This window comes from Podospora pseudocomata, chromosome 3 (genome assembly GCF_035222375.1).
Source record: "Podospora pseudocomata strain CBS 415.72m chromosome 3, whole genome shotgun sequence".
NCBI lineage: Eukaryota > Fungi > Ascomycota > Sordariomycetes > Sordariales > Podosporaceae > Podospora > Podospora pseudocomata.
The window spans coordinates 3,256,714-3,274,987 of NC_085887.1; the positions used below are offsets into that span (position 1 = coordinate 3,256,714).

General features: G+C 54.3%; 9 protein-coding genes across 9 annotated transcripts; 5 read left to right on the forward strand and 4 right to left on the reverse strand.

Annotated features, from left to right (window-relative positions):
- Window positions 1–170: 170 nt before the first annotated feature.
- PEP12 (SNAP receptor) lies at window positions 171–1,040 on the forward strand (the record flags this gene model as incomplete). The annotated part of the gene is made up of 1 exon (XM_062889216.1): window positions 171–1,040. The coding sequence occupies one exon, from the start codon at window positions 171–173 to the stop codon at window positions 1,038–1,040; it is 870 nt and encodes a 289-aa protein (XP_062745175.1).
- Window positions 1,041–1,272: 232 nt separating this feature from the next.
- On the reverse strand, window positions 1,273–2,721 carry QC762_309220 (uncharacterized protein; the record flags this gene model as incomplete). The annotated part of the gene is made up of 1 exon (XM_062889217.1): window positions 1,273–2,721. The coding sequence occupies one exon, from the start codon at window positions 2,719–2,721 to the stop codon at window positions 1,273–1,275; it is 1,449 nt and encodes a 482-aa protein (XP_062745176.1).
- A 665-nt stretch (window positions 2,722–3,386) lies between these two features.
- ALG11 (asparagine-linked glycosylation protein) lies at window positions 3,387–5,213 on the forward strand (the record flags this gene model as incomplete). Its single annotated transcript, XM_062889218.1, has 4 exons — window positions 3,387–3,721; window positions 3,784–3,919; window positions 3,972–4,953; window positions 5,008–5,213. 4 exons carry the CDS (start codon window positions 3,387–3,389, stop codon window positions 5,211–5,213), a joined length of 1,659 nt encoding a protein of 552 aa, XP_062745177.1.
- A 406-nt stretch (window positions 5,214–5,619) lies between these two features.
- TRM2 (tRNA(m5U54)methyltransferase) lies at window positions 5,620–7,476 on the forward strand (the record flags this gene model as incomplete). The annotated part of the gene is made up of 1 exon (XM_062889219.1): window positions 5,620–7,476. One exon carries the CDS (start codon window positions 5,620–5,622, stop codon window positions 7,474–7,476), a length of 1,857 nt encoding a protein of 618 aa, XP_062745178.1.
- Window positions 7,477–7,787: 311 nt separating this feature from the next.
- Window positions 7,788–10,398, reverse strand: QC762_309250 (uncharacterized protein; the record flags this gene model as incomplete). Its single annotated transcript, XM_062889220.1, has 2 exons — window positions 10,296–10,398; window positions 7,788–10,244 (listed from the first exon to the last, which is right to left on the reverse strand). Exons 1-2 carry the CDS (start codon window positions 10,296–10,298, stop codon window positions 7,788–7,790), a joined length of 2,460 nt encoding a protein of 819 aa, XP_062745179.1. The 5' UTR covers window positions 10,299–10,398.
- QC762_309260 (uncharacterized protein) lies at window positions 10,335–12,408 on the forward strand. Its single transcript, XM_062889221.1, has 2 exons — window positions 10,335–11,413; window positions 11,481–12,408. The coding sequence occupies exons 1-2, from the start codon at window positions 11,092–11,094 to the stop codon at window positions 12,008–12,010; spliced, it is 852 nt and encodes a 283-aa protein (XP_062745180.1). The 5' UTR covers window positions 10,335–11,091; the 3' UTR covers window positions 12,011–12,408.
- QC762_309265 (uncharacterized protein) lies at window positions 10,958–13,458 on the reverse strand. The gene is made up of 2 exons (XM_062889222.1): window positions 12,916–13,458; window positions 10,958–12,845 (listed from the first exon to the last, which is right to left on the reverse strand). Exons 1-2 carry the CDS (start codon window positions 13,219–13,221, stop codon window positions 12,582–12,584), a joined length of 570 nt encoding a protein of 189 aa, XP_062745181.1. The 5' UTR covers window positions 13,222–13,458; the 3' UTR covers window positions 10,958–12,581.
- Window positions 13,459–13,574: 116 nt separating this feature from the next.
- On the forward strand, window positions 13,575–17,459 carry EAF3 (Esa1p-associated factor). The gene is made up of 5 exons (XM_062889223.1): window positions 13,575–13,797; window positions 13,861–15,599; window positions 15,790–16,061; window positions 16,115–16,224; window positions 16,287–17,459. The coding sequence occupies exons 2-5, from the start codon at window positions 14,916–14,918 to the stop codon at window positions 16,457–16,459; spliced, it is 1,239 nt and encodes a 412-aa protein (XP_062745182.1). The 5' UTR covers window positions 13,575–13,797; window positions 13,861–14,915; the 3' UTR covers window positions 16,460–17,459.
- Window positions 17,460–17,801: 342 nt separating this feature from the next.
- On the reverse strand, window positions 17,802–18,179 carry MRPL33 (39S ribosomal protein L33, mitochondrial; the record flags this gene model as incomplete). The annotated part of the gene is made up of 1 exon (XM_062889224.1): window positions 17,802–18,179. The coding sequence occupies one exon, from the start codon at window positions 18,177–18,179 to the stop codon at window positions 17,802–17,804; it is 378 nt and encodes a 125-aa protein (XP_062745183.1).
- Window positions 18,180–18,274: the final 95 nt, after the last annotated feature.

Here is an 18,274-nt window from a genome sequence, read left to right on the forward strand (position 1 = left end):
GTGCGCTGGGTTACAGGCAACTGTGAACCACAAACCAACCTCCATCTCCAACCAAACTCCATTTGAAGTCATTGATAATAACAGGCTTGCGCGATCATTTATCCCCCCACCGTCGCTCTTTTCTTCCGTCTCTTTTCCCTCCCGCACTGTTTTCAACAACCAACAAAAAAATGTCCTTCGACCGCCTCTCCGCCGCCGAGCAAGGCCGCTCCGGCCGCAACTACAACAACAACCAAACCCCCGCTCGCTCCTCCATCGCCGGGGGGTCCTACACCGACGACCCCGACTTCACCCGGCTCTACCAATCCCTCACCACCAACCTCTTCAAGCTCAACGGCAACAACCAGCGCCTGTCGGGGGAGATCTCCCACCTCGGCACCCGCCGCGACACCCCCCGAGTCCGCGAGCGAGTCCACGAACTAATCGAAGAATCCCGCGATCTCTTCAAATCAGTCGGCGAAGGCGTCAAGAAAATCCAGACGTGGGATGAAGACGTCACACCAACCCAAAAATACCACCAGCAGAAACTCTCCCGTGACTTCACCACCTCTTTAACAGAATTCCAATCCCTCCAGCGGACCGCGTTGGAAAAACAAAAAGCTTCTGTTTCCGTGCTTCAGTCCGCCCTCCCGGCCACGTCACCTTCCCACCAACCCCAGGTTTTGTCCTCCTCCCCCGGATCACAACAGCAACTCCTTCTTCAAGAACAAGAACTCGCCCGCCTGGCACCACAAGACGAGGTTGACTTTCAGGAGGCGCTCATTCTGGAACGGGAGGAGGAAATCAGGAATATTGAGCAGGGTGTGGGGGATTTGAATGTGCTTTTTCAGCAGGTGGCGCAGATTGTGAATGAGCAGGGCGAGACGTTGGACACGATTGTGAATAATGTCGAGAATGTGAGGGATGACACGAGGGGGGCGGACAGGGAGCTGAGGAGCGCGGCGAGATATCAGAAGAATGCAAGGAGCAAGGCTTGTTGCTTGTTGCTGATTTTGGTGGTGATCCTGACGGTGGTTTTGTTGGCTGTGTTTTTGGGTTAGACGCGAGGAGAGGTCCAGTCAGGAGTTTACGAGATGGATGACACATGGGGGTTTTTTTTTTGTCTCTATGATGGTTCAAGGTTTGGAGGGCACGATGCTTTGTTTTGTACGTTTTGTTCCGGCGCTTTGGAGTTTTGGCCTTGCGCGAGTAGCCTGCGAGCTTTTTGTCCTCCAAGACTCGCTTTCCTCTATATGTACAGTGCAGAATTTACAGTCATATCACGTCTACCCATTATTTCCCCTTCTTCTCCTTTTTGACCCCTCGAACGGCAGAAAACCGAGACACTGGCTTCGCCGGGGCCGGTTTCGTCTGCGGCGGCACCTCCGCATCATTCTTGACCACCGTAGCCGCCGTCGCCGCTCTTTTCGACGTCACCACCGGTGGCCTGGTAGTTGTCTCGGCCGTCTTCACCACCTCGACCACCGGCTTCTTCTTCTCCACCGGCATGGGATAAATGAAATACGGCTCCAGCCTCATCCTCATCAGCTCCTTTGGCTTTTCCACCGGCCAGACCAAATCAAACAGCCTCTTCGCCATCCAGTTACCCAAGCTGGACGTGATCCAGTAAAGGTGCATCGCGGCCGGCAACCCAATCGTTAACGGCCCGACAAGGATCGAGAACCAAAAGTTCAGCCTCGCTCCCGTGAGCATCAGCCTCCGGCGGAACTCCTCTTTCCCGGTGAGCTTCTCGTCCGGGTTCACGACTGGGGCTTTACCAAACATCCTGGCGAGTTTTGTCTTGTCCTTGGGGATCGCGTTGGCGACGAGGACGGCCGAGAGGGTCAAGGGGAGGATGTGGTAGGGGTCGGAGAGGGCAAAGTCTGGGATCCAGAGGATGCCCTCCATTGCTGGTTGGGTTGTTGTTGTTGTTGTTGCTGTGGTGGTGGCGATATCCTGGGTGGATGATGAGATGGCTTCGGTGAGGGAGTTATCTAAGGGTGGTGGTGGTAGGGTGGGCTTGATAGCCGAATTAGCCAGCTCGACAGGATCGGCAGCCTTTGCTGTGACCGGTTTCTCACGAAACCAGTTCAGTATCGACCCCAGCAGACCCCCCGTGGCGGTGCTCTGCCATCTGATCGCCTCGATGCCCAAGAGCCACACGGGAAAAGTTGCGAGCTGGGCTGCAATTATGCGCCAGGGTTGGAGCTTCCACCGCTTTCTGAATTTGTTGTTGGCTTTGGTATGAAGCACGGGGAGCTTCTGGAGGAGATGGTCCATCTTGCTGGCTTTCCCTTTTTGTTGAGCCGTCTGCCTTTGGACTTCTTGGACGGCGAAGATCTCGGAGAGATGGCGCAGCTTGGCTTGTCTGTGGAAGGTGCTCTGGACGTAGAGGCGTGTGGGGAGGCGGAGGACCATGTTGAGGGAGATGGCGAAGAGGGGGATGGTGAGGTACCATGGGATGTTGAGGGAGGTGTGGAGGAAGAGGAGGTACTCTTGGGCGTTGTATATGGCTGTGTCGAAGGCGTTAATGAGGGAGAAGGACCTTGCTTGGGGTTGACTGGTGAGTTTGTGCTGTAATAGTCTGGTTCCTGGTCTGAGAGGTGTAGATGAGGCAGGTGAGGTGAAGGCTCTGTTATGAGCAGCTAAGCTAAAGGCGCGGATAGCTAATGGGGAAATGGACAGAGCCCCTGAGCTCCGGACGGCCCGTAGACGGCCGATTGCTCTCATGGCATGGGCCATGGTGAGCGTGGGGTATCTAGCTAGGTGTGTGTAAAGTGGGAAGGGTGAGCTGAGAAATGTCGACCGGAAAGGTCCTGTAGACAGACCCGACTGTTTCTTGGCATCTTTACCCGCTAGAAGGGGGGCAGGGGAGCCCTGTAAGCCACTAAATCTGGCCCGTGCTTCTGGTAGCTGCACGGGAACGTGGGGCGTGACAGGGAAGCTGCATCGTACGTCAAGCGCCATCCATGCCCTCATCCGTTGCTCTGACCAGCTTGCAGCTTACTGCGTAAACCTTCTTCCACCTCCCGTCTCTGTACACGCTCGTGACTTGAGCTCTACATTGACATTCTATCCTTTCGACTCTGTTGCCGGCCTCCTAAGACCTTCATATCTACTTATCCACACCCACCTGATACTTCATTTTGTTCCCTCAAACCTCCATCCAACAACTGGCTTGCCCGTTGTTTGCCCATCGACAGTTGAAAGCATAGCGCGCTCCAAGCTCAGGGCTTCCCTCCCGAACCTCCCTCCTCCTCCTCCTCCTCCTCCCGGTGGTCGGCGTGCTACTTCGGCCTCTGAAACAGCTGTGCCTCTTCCCCTTTCCCACGATCCTGTCCCCGACGAGCCGAGCGAGCCCCTCACACGCCGTCAGCACATGAAAGAGAAAGTCAAAGTCCTCCGGAATGCCGTCAAGTATCTCTTCTCTCGCCGTCGTTCCCACGCTATGTCTCATTCCCATCCTCGCCCTCGCGGGCCCGTTGCTGTTCCGCGCCGTGGGAGCTTTGCTGGGGTTGTACCTTCGCAAGAAGACGGATGGTCGGTTGTCGCATATCCTCGAGCTCACTGAGCAGGATGAAAAGAAGTGGCGGGAAGGCCGGAGGAGCAGCGGTAGCAGTAGCAACAGTGGGAAGGATGAGGAGTGGGAGGAGGTGGACACATACACTGTTGGGACGTCGGGGAATGGGGGCAAGGGTGAGGCGGACTGGGATGGTGTCGTGGGCTTCTTTCACCCTTTTTGGTAGGTCTACTTCTTCCCTGCACCAAGCAGACTGGGGAGGATATGGCTAATGAGACCTCAAGTAATGCTGGAGGTGGTGGAGAGAGAGTTCTGTGGGCGGCCATCCGTGCGACACAGCAGCGCTGGCCAAAAGCAAAGTGTATAGTTTACACTGGGGACCATGATGTGAACAAGGACGCCATCCTGTCTAGAGTCGAGGTATGTCACCTTTGGTTTCTACATCTGCTGCCGTCGTTGCTAACCTGGTCAGAACCGCTTCAACATTCACCTCCACCCTCCCACCGTCAATTTTCTCTACCTCACCACCCGCCATTGGGTCCTCGCCTCCACATGGCCGCGCTTCACTCTTGCCGGCCAGTCTTTTGGTTCCCTCATCGTGGCCTGGGATGCCTTCAGTCTTTTGGTTCCCGACATTTTTGTTGACACCATGGGCTACGCCTTTGCGCTTGGGCTCTCCAAGTTTTTGTTTCCCGAAATTCCCACGGCCGCATACGTGCATTATCCCACCATTTCTACCGACATGCTCGAATCTCTTGATCCCACCTCCACCGTTGGCTCTCAGGGGGTCCACGCCGGCCAGGGCACCGGCACTCGCGGCAAGGCCAAGAAGCTGTACTGGAAGCTATTCGCCAAGGTCTATTCCCATGTTGGGGCTTCCGCAGACGTGGTCATGACCAACTCTACCTGGACTATGGGTCACATTCAGAAACTATGGGGTCCCTTGAGAAGATCTAACAGGCCAATTGCTGTGGTGTATCCTCCGGTGGCCGTCAGTGAACTCGAGCAAGAAGTCGAAGTCTCCCCTGAAAGCGAAAAGAAGAGGGAAAAGGTGCTGCTATACATTGCGCAGTTCCGACCAGAAAAGAACCACCAGCTTATCCTCCAGGCCTTTGCCGAGTTTGTCAAGACGAGCAAGAGCCCGGCGGCCAAGGAGGCGAAGCTGGTGTTGGTGGGCAGTGTAAGGGATGATCACGACTCCAAGAGGGTGTATCAGCTCCGGTTGCTGGTGAACGAGCTGCACATCAAGGCCAGGGTGGAGTTTCATCTGGATGCGAGCTGGCCTGAGATCTTGGAGTGGCTGAGGAGGGCGAGCGTGGGCGTGAACGGGATGTGGAATGAGCACTTTGGCATCGGGGTGGTGGAGTACCAGGCTGCTGGGTTGGTGAGCGTGGTGCATGATAGCGGGGGGCCGAAGATGGATATTGTTGTGGACGTCGGGGGGGGGTTTACTGGTAAGTGCAACAGGGCGACACACGGGAAGAGTGGTGCTGATGATGTGGTGACAGGCTTCCATGCTACGACTCCGAGCGAGTTTGCTGAGGGGTTTGAAAAGGCGTTGAGCTTGGAGAACCCGTTGGAGGTGAGGCTGCGGGCGAGGGAGAGTGCAAAGAGGTTTACCGAGGAGGAGTTTGCGAGGAGGTGGGTGAGGGAGATGGAACCTGTCATCGGCCTGAACAAGTTGAAGGTCACGACGGAGAAGAGAAGGGTGTAGGGGGCTTGATTTTGCTTGCGACAATAGAATACATGGATACCCTTTTTTCCTGAAGTCATTAATGGTGGGATTGGCTGAAGGGGATATGGTGTTGAAAGGGGGGCTTTATTATGATTGATTTTGTTCACATCTCATCCTTGGGACATTGATTGCAGTGAATGAAGGGATCAGGGGTGACATCTAGATCAGGAATGGTCCGTGCGCGCACCGAGGTTTCAACTACTGACTGGTAGGTAAACTCTGCATTTCTCATCTCAAACTCATATCCAAACCCGAAGAGGAAACTTGCCTCGACCACAAATCACAATCCTGCCTTCTGCAGGTACATGCAAATTCAGACGAACTCATCGCAAAAGATCAACCGGGGCTCGGATTTATCGCCAAACCAGCAGCACACAAAAATCTCATGCGATTCGGCGCCATCAGAGTTTTTTCGAAGGGACCTTCTCTCGGCACTTTTTGCAAAACTTCAGCCTCGCTGCGCTATAGCAGCCAATCATATTCAACCAGATTCTGCTTCACAACCTCGACCGGTGTGAAAATGGCTTCCACGTCGGCACCTGCCGCGGCTGGGGGTGGTGAAGGAGTCCAGCAGATCGACAGCTACAAGCTCCAACATCAGCAACAGAAGCAGCAGACAGGAAAGAGGCCATTTCAGAACGGCCAAGGCGGCGGTGGAAAGGGTGGACGTGGTGGCAAGTTCAAGAAGAAGGGAAAGAAGGCGAAGCCGCCTGCCGAGGGTGGACACGATGAGGTCCTCCGGCTTGATATCGAGGCTCTGATGGCCAAGAGCAGGAACGAGGCCGCCGAGGGTGCTGAGGGTGAAGAAGCTGCCGCCGAGGAGGAAAATTTGCCAGAGCAGGGGAGCGAGGTTCTTGTCGAAGTTGTGGCATTGTCTTCCACCGGTGACGGCCTGGCAAAGATGAAGGGCTCTGATCGCATCTATGTCGTCCCGTTCGCCGTTCCGGGAGATATGGTCACGGTCAAGGCCTACCGCCACGAAGAAACCCACACCGTCGCCGACTTCATTTCTGTGGTCGACCCCTCTCCCCTCCGCGACGACAGCCGTATCCAGTGCAAGTACTTCTCCAAGTGCTCCGGCTGCCAGTTCCAAATGCTCGACTACGCCGAACAGCTCCGGATCAAGAGGGAGACTGTCGTCAAGGCCTACAAGAACTTCTCCCAGCTCACCCCCGAGCTCGTCCCCGAGATTTTGGACACCATCGGCTCCCCTCTGCAGTACAACTACCGCACCAAGCTCACCCCTCACTTCGACGGGCCCTGGAACAACCCCCGCCGCGGCCCGAAGAAGCATCTCGAGTCTTGCCCACCGATAGGCTTCACCCCCAAGTCAGCCCGCAAGGTAATGGACATTGAAGACTGCCCCATCGCCACCCCCGCCGTGAGGAAGGGTCTCACGGCCGAGCGTGAGCGGATGAAGACCGAGTTCTCGAAATACTCCAACGGCGCCACGATTCTCCTGCGGGAAAACACGATCCGAGTTCCCGCCGGGGGTGAAGCGCCCTCTGACATTCCCTCCGATGCGGTCGTTGTCGGGACGCCGGGGTACACCGACTACAAGACTCACATCACGGACAACAACGCCACGAGCACCGAGTACGTTGACGATTTCATCTTCACCAACCCGGCCGGTTCGTTTTTTCAGAACAACAATTCCATCTTGTCGCCCTTTACGCAGTACATTAGGGATCACATTTTGCCTCCTGCCAATAAGGAGGGGATAAAGTACCTCATTGACGCCTACTCGGGCTCGGGGCTTTTCACCATCACGCAATCAGCTTTGTTTCCGGGGGGGAGCATCGGGATTGACATTGCCGAGGGCTCGATCGCTTATGCTAGGAAGAATGCAAAGCTGAACAATCTGGACGAGGGGCAGTGCAAATTCATTGCTGCCGACGCGCCGGAGCTGTTCAAGAGTGTGGAGGGGTATAACCCGGACGAGACGGTTGTGGTGCTGGATCCGCCGAGGAAGGGGTGTGACGCTAGCTTTTTGAGCCAGCTGCTGAGGTTTGGGCCGAGGAGGGTTGTTTATGTGAGCTGTAATGTGCACACGCAGGCGAGGGATGTGGGGGTTTTGGTTAGGGGGGAGGTGGAGGGGGTTGTTGATGATACGGAAGAGACGGATGGGACAGAGAGGAAAAAGACGAGGTATGAGATTGAGAGCTTGAGGGGGTTTGACTTTTTTCCGCAGACGGCTCACGTTGAGGGGGTGGCGGTGTTGAACAGGGTTGAGGATAGGTAGATGGATGTAGGGGTGGGATTGTGGGGTTATAAATAAAAGCTTTGTTGTTTTTGTGTTATTCTTCACGAGAGATGTGTAGTCTTGAGTTGTGTATTCCACACTGAGCTTTCGTTCAGTTGAACTACTTGCGCAGAGTCTCATGCATCAAAGTGGATTGTCATTTCTAGCACGCCATGCATGGTATCCACGTCTGTAGCTATACACCGGGGTATCGTCTTTTCATAATCATAATCCTATCCCTTACAAGAGCCCTGACAAACCCAACAATTCAACTCCTTTCCCCCCCACACACACACCCACACACAGTCCTTTTACCCAAGCACAACCCCTTCATACTCCCCCTCACTCAAATACCTCCCAAGCACCCCCTGCAGCACCGCCTTCGACTTCTGTATAGCCGGCACGACCCCCTCAATCTGCCCCAAATTCCCCCTCAAACTCTCCATATGACTCCCAATCTGCCTCGCCAACCCCATCACCTCCTCCTCCCCCTCCTCAATCCCCTCAAAGACTCTCCCCTTCACCTCCACCCTTTCCCTCTTCACAACCTCCAACCCCTTCTCCCCACCCGCCTCACCCCGACCGGCAGCCCGTTCCCTCCGCCCAGGAGCAAGCACATGATCCCTCCTCCCCCTCTCCCTCCACCCCCTAGCCTGCGCCCTCGCATTCTCCTCCAACAGCCTCAGATCCCTATAATCCCTCTCCAACCTCGCCTCCTCCCTCTCCTTCTCCCGTCTCAAAACCTCAACGCTATGCACCAACGGCTCCAGCTGCCTCTCCAAATGCCTGCTCGCATCAATCACCTTTTCAAAATTAACCTCTGCCTCCTGCGCAGAAATCGCCACCCCCCTTGTCGTCTTCGTCCCGATCGTCGCCGGAGGAAAAGGGATCCCTTTTACCAGTTTAGAATGCAGTCTACCGGCAAAAGTCCGGAGGATTGTTTGCGAGGCGGTGTACCTCGCCGTGTTGTTACCCCCGATCGACTCAAGGATGGGGATGTACGAGTCGAGGATGAGGCTGTCGATTGTTGAGATGGCGGGTTGGTCTAGGGGTGTCCATTTCGAGCGGATGGTGGAGCGGGGGATGTGGAGGGTTTTGGGGGCGAGGTGCCGGTATGGGGCTGAGGATAGGGGGTCGGTGGGTTCTTGTTCTTGTTCTTCTTCTTCTTCTTCTTGTTCGGTCTCGGGTTGGGGTTGGGGTTGAGGTTGAGGACGGTCCTTCTTTTTGGAGGGCTTATGATTGGTGGTTTGGTTTTGAGCTTCAGAGACGGAAATTTCAACTAGGGTCGCTCTAGGTCCTTTCTTGGATCGCTTCTGCGGCTCCGAGGGCTGAGGGGATGGCTCAGCAGCGGTTTCGGCGCTTTTTCTGCCTCTGCCTCGTTGGCGAGCAGAGGGCTGGCTTTCGTCTTGGGCGTCTTCTTCCTCTTGTCCAACCACGCGACCGGATCTGCCCCTGGATTTCGAAGCGTTCTTGGCGCTTTTACCCTTTTGTTGAGACTCAGGCTCTGCGGCAGCCTCTTCGCGAGACTCGTCCTCGTTGGAGCCTCGACCTTTCCTGCGTCGTCTGCCGTCGGTCTCTGCTGGCTCTGCATCTCTCATTTCTGTATCTTCCTGAGATGCGGGAGCTTGGTTCTTGCCAGGCCGGCCCCTTGCTTTGGGCTCTTCTTGCTGTCCCTGCTCCTCAGCATTTCCAGCTGCTTTGGCTCTCTTTCGTGGCCTGGTCTCAGTAGGCTCTGGCTCCTCTGGTTCGACATCATGACTCTTTGCTGGACGTCCTCTCTTTCGCCCGGTATTTGGCGCCTCTTCGGGTGCCGCCGCTGCTGCTTGTTCGGGTTCCTTTTCGGATTCCGGGGCTTTTGCTTTGCGCCCTCTTTTCTTGGGCGCTTTCTCTGCCGGCTCTTCTACCTCCTCAACCGTCGCTTCTTCCTCATGTTCAGCCTCCTGTGCCCGTGCCGGCCGTCCTCGTCTCTTGGGTGCTATTTCTGTTGATTCTTCCGCCTCCTCGGTGGTTGGATCTGCTTCTAGTTCAGATCGAGCAGGTCGCCCTCTTCTCTTGCGTGCCGGGTCTGATGTTTCCTCGGCCTCCGCAACAACACTTGTCTCTCCTGCTGGTTGCTTGATCTCTTGAGTTCGTGCTGCACGCCCTTTTCTCTTGGGCTCTGTTGCTGTTGACGCTTCAGCCTCTTCAACGAGGGATTCCTGACCTGGTTCGGCCTCTTTTGTCCGACCGGGGCGCCCTCGTCTCTTTGGTGCTGTGGCTGCTGATTCATCGACCTCCATGCTCGCCTCCTCTACCACTTCCTCAGCCCGTCCTGATCGGGCTTTCCGCCCCCGTTTCTTCGGCTCCGTACTCGAGATTTCTTCGGTCTGGGTCGCAGTTTCCTCGGTTTCCGGCTCAACTTCTCGGGCTCTCGCTGGCCGACCTCTCCTCTTTGGTGCTGCTTCCAAAGTATCTGTCGGCGGAGTCGATTGTTCTTCGGCTATCGAGCCTTCACCCGCCCCCGCCGTTTCAGCCATTTTCTTTGGTCTACCCTTTCGTTTTGGTGCCCCCTCTGGCGCTGGTGATGGCTCTGGCGCAGGCTCTTCGGGTGATGAATCATCGCTCTTTCGCGGTCTGCCTCGTCTCTTTGTTGTCATTCGAACCTCGGCGTTGTCATTACGATTGGCCTGCAAAACAGCTTCTCCTCCACGTAGGGACACGTCCTCATCGGGCTTCGACGCGCCTGCTGGGCGACCGCGCTTGCGCTTTTGATTTTGTTCGTCCGGCGCCTATTCTGGGAATCAGCAATTGACTTTGACACTGAAAAAAACAATGCACACCATAATGATGGAAAATACCCAAGCGCCGGCTCAATGTCTGTTTGCTGGTGTTTGCAAACGGATTTGCTGTGCTACGCTGATTCTCCAAGCCCCTCGAAGCGCAACAGCCACAGCTTGTGACGCGACTGTACCAAATCTCGACCCCACCGCGCAGCCCCCCTGTCCGTGCCATGTGTGGCTGGGGTTCTATTGCCCCATGCACTTTGTTGCCCGGCGGACAGCTGTTTACCCCAAGCTGGCGGACCGTCGCGAGACAAGTTGCTCTCCTATCTTTAACCGAAACAGGCTTAACTGGTCATGACACCTTTTTACCAACAACTCTGTTCAGGGTCACAGTGAAGATATCCCAACATTCGTAATATTAAACAAGCGAGGCTAGACTAGACAGGGCACGCGTCCATCAGGGGACCAGACCGGAACAAGGGTAGTTTCACCACATCTCCATCTTTTCGCGATCCCCATTTGCGACGAGCTATTCTTCTTGTTTTCCGTCGAGAAGAAGGTGTGACTTTTACCAGGTCGCTGCTTGTTTTCTCCATCTTCTCCTCTCTGCACGTCAGACCACCCCTCATTCCTGGCTCCTCCTCATCCTCCTCCTCCTCCACACCTCACCTTTCCCTCCCATCATCTTTCTCAGACGTTTTGCGCCATCTTCTCTCGTGGACAGCTGTCAAGAAAGGGCCACACTTCTGCTTCCATCATTTCTAGCGACACTGTTGCAGTCATCGTTTTTGATTCACCGAGACGAGTAATTGGTAATCCACCCACACACACACACAAATACACATCACAAACAATGCGCTTCTCAACAGCAACCGCGGCCCTCGCGGCCCTCGGCCCCCTCTCCGCCGCCGCCGCCGAGTCCCCCTTTGAGCAATACAAAGCCAAATTCCAAAACTTCCTCTCCAGCTTCTCCGGCAGCGCGGGCATCCCCGAAGCGGCCGACAACGTCCAAGTACCCATCCCCAAGCCCAAGAGCAAGACGGTAGAACCCAAGAAGATCGACACCTTGACTCTGGCCAACTGGAAGGACGCGCTTTACGCCCCCGTCCACGCCGAGGCTACCATTCCCGAGGAGTGGCTGGTGCTCATCACGGGCGGGAACAAGACTTGCTTTGGTAATGCGCCCCTTTTCCACTCTCTGTTCCCCAAACTACAATCAACTGACCCCTATGAAATTTCCAGGCCGCTGCGACAAACTCGACACAGCCTTTTCCCAATCGGCACTCAAACTCGCCTCTCTCAAACCAACCCCCGATAATCTTCACCTTGCCAGTGTGAACTGCGACGACGAGCCTGTCCTCTGCAACTCTTGGTCTGCCTCCACGGGCGTGATCTGGCTGTTTGAGATTCTCCCTGCCCCTACCGAGACAGGGCTGTACGTCAAGCGCCTCAATACGACGACTGTGACCTCGCAGGACATTGTCGACGCGTATGTGGCTCCCAAGGAGGAGTGGACCAAGGTGGAGAGCGACAGCTACTTTCACCCTATTGATGGGTTTTTTGCCAAGAATGGCCTCGCGGTGCCGCTGGGGTGGTTTTTCTGGGGGTTGAATGCTGTGCCGAGCTGGGTTATGATGTTGGGCGTGAGCTTTGTTTCGAGGTCGATGATGAACAAGAGGGTCGAGGGCATGGCTGGGGGTCCGAGGGCTGGTGCGGGTGCCCCTGCTGCTGCTGCGCCGAGGGGGGCTGCGCCTGGGGATGCTCGGTCATAAGGAGAGAGAGTAAGGGGTTTGTTGGTAGGAAAGGAGTAGTAGCTGGTGTTTGAAAGGGTAGTTTTATGGTAGTGGGGTGTGTGTAATAGTGTGTCCCTGAAGAGAGCAGCGCTGGAAACATAGCGTTTGGGGTTTCTTGTTTCTTTTTTCTCTCTCTCTTTTTTTTTATTATTATCAGAGGCTGGGAAATATGGGATCTGGTGGGCGATGGAAATGGAAATCGTTTTTATCTGAGACAAGAGCGCACTTTTAGGCGGGCACACCCTGCCCACAAAATGATTGACACAGCAAAAAGTCAGTTGGCCCCTGTGATGTTGTAAACCATGCCTCGAAAGTAAATTAATAGGCCTTTTAAACATTCAAAGGCCCATTTCATTGTCTTTAAAGGCCCTTTGATTATCTTTAAAGGCCTATTGATTATCCTACAAGCTGTAGTTTGCAGTATAACATGGGCTAACCAACCTATTTGCGTGCCAATTATTTTGGGGACAGGGTGAGGTGGGGGGTTAGGTGTCAGGGCGTGCGTGCTGCTCATCTTCGAAATATGTAGAGAAACTTCTTCTTCAAAAATTCATGATCGGTTCTTGTCTTTGCACGTCTCTTGCAGCCCTTGCAACCCCTCCAAGACCTGCTCGGGCAGTTTGGGGTTTGCCAGACGGCCGTAGCGGAGATCGCTGAGGTCGCCGACAGTTTTCTGGACGGACGCCAGCAAGGAGGCTTCCTCGGATCGGAGGAGCTGGAGCTGGGATTCGAGTTCGGAGATGGCGTCCTGGAGGGGGGGGAGGATGGATTGGAGGGTGTGGTTTTTGTTTTGGGAGGGGGGGAGGGTACCCAGCTTTTTTGGAGGAGGGGGGGGGGCCGGTTAGTTATTGTATGTGTTTGGGGGTGGGGGAGGTGAAACTAACCATTCTTTCAATGTCAATCTCGTCGTCTTGCTCTTGTGCTTGAGCTTGGGCTTCACGCCCGGCTTTTAGGACGTGGCGCCGCAGGGCTTTGCCTTGACGGGCTTGGGACGAGATTTCTTCGGATATGGTGTCGAGGAGGGTGTTGCGTTGGGATTGGAGGTCGCGGTAGAGGGTGCGGATATGGGGAGAGTGTTGCATGGGTTTGGGGAAGAGGGAGGTGAATTCTTGGAGGGAGATGATGGCGGGGAGTTGGGCGGGGATGAGGAGGTAGTTTGTTAGGATGGTGGTTTCGGTGATGGGGGGCATTTTTTGTCTTTGTTTGTGAGATGTGTGGTGGTGAGATGATGAGTGGGATGATGAGTGAGATGATGAGTGAGATTGATGAGTGAGATGATGGGTGGTGATTGGTGTGAGGTTGGCAGCTGGGAATGTTGTGTTTGATGAGAGGGTTGTAAGGTGGATAGATGGTGTGATGAGTCTATGTCAGTAACGAATGAGTTGGACTGTTGTAGAAGCATGGATACAAGTTTGAATGACGCGTAAAGTGGCTTGCTGCAGGCTGAAGGAAGTCGCTGAGAGGCGCTAGGGGGGTTGCTGCTTCGCGTGTTCCCGTGATCCGTGCTCTCAGAGATCCTTGGTTCCTATCTATCAACTCCCACCCCTGGCTGTTGTCAAGAGCCAAACACCCAAATCTTCCTGACTTTTCATTCACTTATCGTCGACAAACTGCCGACGCCGAGATCTCACAAACTCTAACCAAGGACCTGCAGATACTGCGTGTTTTCGACTTGCTCCCCTCACCGCCGAGCATTTTCTGGGCTGCTTAGTCGACTTTTTTTTTGTCGAGAAAGAGAGAGAGAGAGAGAGAGAGAGAGCGAGACGGTAACCACGGCCCTTGATGAATCTCACTGGTCGCTTCATTCATTTTTATTGACGCCTATTTAGTTGTCTATCGAGGTTTTTTGACGCGATCAAGACCTCTGGCGCAAAAGGAAAACTAGAATTTTGCATGATGGCTCCATCCAAAGCCACCCAGGCTCCCTTTGTCAAGGATGAGCGGGTCCTCTGCTTCCACATGGAGATGCTGTACGAGGCCAAAATTCTTGACGTTCAGGCCGCCGACAATAGTGACGGCTGGCAGTACAAAATCCACTACAAGGGCTGGAAGTCCAGCTGGGATGACTGGGTCCCGCAGGACCGCGTTCGCAAATTCACAGACGAGAACAAGGAGCTGGCTTCGCAACTCATGGCCCAGTACAAGAACCTCCAGTCCGGCAAATCGAAGGGACCTAAGAAGGGAACGACTGCTGCTCGCACCGGTGGTTCCGACATGAGTTCTGCTCGTGGCAGTGAGGAGCGTACCCAGCAGGGGGCGACGACGGCTAGCGGGCGAGGCAATCAGAGACGTGCTCGTGATTATGATCTTGAACAGGTGAGTTGGCATTTGCATTTGCTTACATTGTTTGTCTTTCTTCGACATAGTCGGGCCGGGTGCCTTCCTTTTCGCATTTTACACACACAACCATCTGCCTCTTGAAACACAATATCTTGAATTCTGGAGGAGAGCTTTCATGGGTGGTCGACTGCCCGGGACATTACTTTTGAAGCATAACTTGGAGGTATTACTTGGAGTTGGGACGAAAGAGATTTGGTGAATCAACACTGGGCCGGGGGGATCAGAGCAACAACATTCGACTGTGGGTGAATAAGGAGGGTCACTCTCTGGCATTCTCCTCACAATAGGACCCGCGTTCAGCACCGCACACAATAGTAGCATGGCGTTGCTCCCTCTGCGACTGTCCAGCCGTTTCAAGCCAGCCCTCGCCGACTACATCTTCTTGAACAATTCACACCCACAAATCTCCAATCTCGGCGTTGCGGACCTTTTCCCACCACAATACCCTCAGTCGCAGGACCACGACATCGACACATCTCGGCGAAAGGAGCAATTTTCAAACACACGTACAAATATCTACAAATTGTCGTGATCCGCCGCTGCAATGCCTCCTCTTCGAAGATCAACTCGCGTCGTCCCTCCTCGGCCTGCCCCAACCACTCGAGTCACTCGAGCCACCAAAGCAAAGATGATCCAGCCAAAGGAAGACGAGACAATTGAGGAAAAGCTTGCGCGGTACGCTGCTGAAGCCGACTTGCACGACAACCTTACTGTGCTTCCAACCCCTGCGACTTCGGTCTATGTTAAAAACGGCCGCATCAATTTTGATGATCGCTACGTGATGAAGTCTCAGCGCTCCGACACGGGCAAGATTGGCATCAATCACCCCAAGATTCTCAAGGCCAGACAGCAGGGCGTACCCCCACAGGCGATGGCGCAGATTGAGCGCAACTGGGAGTATATCGACCCCAGCTTCAACCCCCCCCTCGCCGGACTCCCTGCCGAGGTTCGATACCCGGACCGGGTGCCTCACTTCAAGTCTGGGCAGCCTGGTGCTGCCGACACCCTCTTGAAGTTCGAACAAGCGACCCGAGTTTTTCATTGCAAGCTCCAGAGGATGGTGTTCAACATCCAGCAGTTCATTCTGTCCTGCGGGGAAGTAGTCGACGAGGCTAGCGAGGACACCTCCCCGCTTGCCTTTGAGCGGGTTTTTGCTGTTCCTCGTGGCTGGTTTATCTCTTCGGACAAGGTGTTGGCCCCCAGGGCTTATCGGTTGATTCCCGATTCTGTATGTTTCTAACCGTCATGACGACTACCTTCGACAAGCGTTGGGAGGATACAACCTTTAGCTTTTTCTTTATCATTCGTCCAAACTATCGATCCGAGTGGATTGATAGCACATCCTGTGTCCAGTGGCAGGGCGCTTCTTTGGTTTGGTTTGATTTCTGAAATATACAGCAAGCTAACATGTTACATAGGAGGACAACTTCCACAACCGCCCCTCGATCAATATCCCTCTCCCCGACCACATGAAGGCTCTCTTGGTTGATGACTGGGAGAACGTCACCAAGAACCAGCAGCTGGTGCCCCTGCCCCACGCTCATCCCGTCAGCGAGATTCTGGACGACTATCTCGCCTACGAGCGCCCTCACCGTGAGGAGGGTTCATCTGCCTATGACATCTTGGACGAGACTGTTTCGGGTCTCCGCGAGTACTTTGATCGCTGCTTGGGCCGCATTCTGCTCTACAGGCATGTCGTTCTTTGAGCTCTTTTGGTAGGCCGTCGACTGACTGATATCGTAGATTCGAGCGTGGCCAATACCATGAGATGCACCAGTTGTGGAACTCATCCGACCCCAACCACACTTGTGCCAGCGACACCTACGGTGCTGAGCACCTGGCTCGTCTCCTTGGTATGTTTTCTTCCTACACTCCTGCACAATTGAGGAGCGTGCTAACCACATCCCGTATACAGTCTCGCTTCCCGAGCTTATCGCGCAGACCAACATGGATCAGCAGTCCGTCAACCGCCTCCGCGACGAGCTGGAGACGTTCACAAAGTGGTTCTCCCGCCAGCATTCTCGCTACTTCGTCAACGAGTACGAGCAGCCCGGCAATGACTACGTGGATGCGGCGAAGAGCACTTAGGATAATGCTCCTCCTCTTGCATCCCCTAGCGCGGCGTCGTCGACCCTGTCGGAGCTCAGCTCGCCCGACTCATCGGATTAGATGATTGCGATGCAGAGGTGCAAGCGTCTGGCATGACAGCGATGGATACGGCTGAAGAGGCAGTCGTCGGGTTATCCACTTGAGTGAGGGTATCAGCAACCGACATCGGCTTTTTCTTTTGGTATTTTACTTGCCACCCACGGGCAAAAGCCTTGTTCACTCTTCATCACTTATCAAAAGTCACCATCTCGATTTCGACATCAGCCACATCTACTGTATCACCACACAGACTTGAGTTTTTCATCCTCCACAAATTCCTCTGGACATATCTGCTTCACTTCGTTGTAGCTTGGCCGCTCTTTTTCCTTGATTAATATCCGAAAGATCTGCCACTCTGGTTAGATGCGACTAGGATGGTCAGGGGAGAAGAGAGAGGTAGAGAGGGAAAGACTTCTTCGTCAATCAATTCATCACACTGCACACCACAACGTCTTCCACACACTGCACAACCCAAAAGCCCGAGTTTTTAATTTCACCAAGCGACATTTTCTTCCTTTTTCTCTCTGGGCTTCATTTTTCCGTTGTTCAAGGGGGGTTTAGGATTGATATCAACTGGGTGGTTCTCTGGGAAGGGTTGTCTTTTTTTTTCTTTCTTTTTTCTTGTTTTCGACTATTGTACACTTTTAGGATCCAGGTAATCATCAGCTCATCATGACTGGGCAAGCAAGCCGTGAGGCAAAAACAAGGCCAGTTTTTCGTTTTCGACAGGTCAATCAGAGGGAAAGGTCTCGGTTTTATTCACTCAGAAAGAAGCATTTGATAGGAGCCAAGGAAGCTGTGGTTGGTGGACAAGGAGGGTACAAGGGTGAGCTTGGACTTACTTGGGAAAACTTGCTGTGGCTTTCGGGGTTCTTGGGATTTTTGAATTTTTTTTAGATGGGCAGGGAAGAGGCGAATTATAAGAGACTGTTCTCAATTATTATTTGTTGGGGTGTGGTGATGGTGATGTGACGTGCTTTGTGCTGGCTTTTGCTTGTGGTTTTGATGTGGTTTTTACTGGTCTCTTTGGGGGGTTGAAGAGAGGTTAGGTATATGAGTTGGTAATGTGTCAATGTGTTGGTGGCATCTCTGGAGAGCACCCATTTGATGAACTCTCCTCTCACCTCCAACTCCGACATCACGTATTCGAGCGGTATTGTCATGCGTTCATTTTCCTTTATTACCTTTTTGGTATCCCCCAACAATTTCATACATTCCCTTCCCCCCCTATACCCTTTCCCTTCCCTTCCCTTCCCTCTTTCCTCCCCCTTTCATCCCCCATTCATAATCTGACCTGTCCACCCCCCTCAGTCCTAACCCCCTCAACTGTCATCTCCCCGTCCTCCTCCCCCCGAAGTCTAGCCAAAACCCTGGACCCAACCTTTTGCCCCCCATCCTCCATCCTCGGCGCCATTTTTTCCAAGTAGAAGCCGCTGTCGGGTCTCCTCTCAGCCTTAACCTCCCACTTTTCCAGCTTGCGGTCGACCTCGGCGACTTTGACGAGTTCTTTCACTTTCATGATCATGCCTGCGAATTGGGGCTCGACGGGGTGGTAGACGGTCTGGGAGCGCTTGTGGAGGCCGAGAGCAGATAACACGTCGCGGGTGCGCTGGGGGAGGCCGATGGCTGAGCGGTGGAGGGTTATGCGGAAGTAGGACATGATGGCGGTGGGATGTGTGGCTGTGGTGGTTGTGGGAGCTGGGAGGGGGTTAGCTTGCGTTCTGAACGGGAGGGAAAATTGGTAGGGTGTTCTCC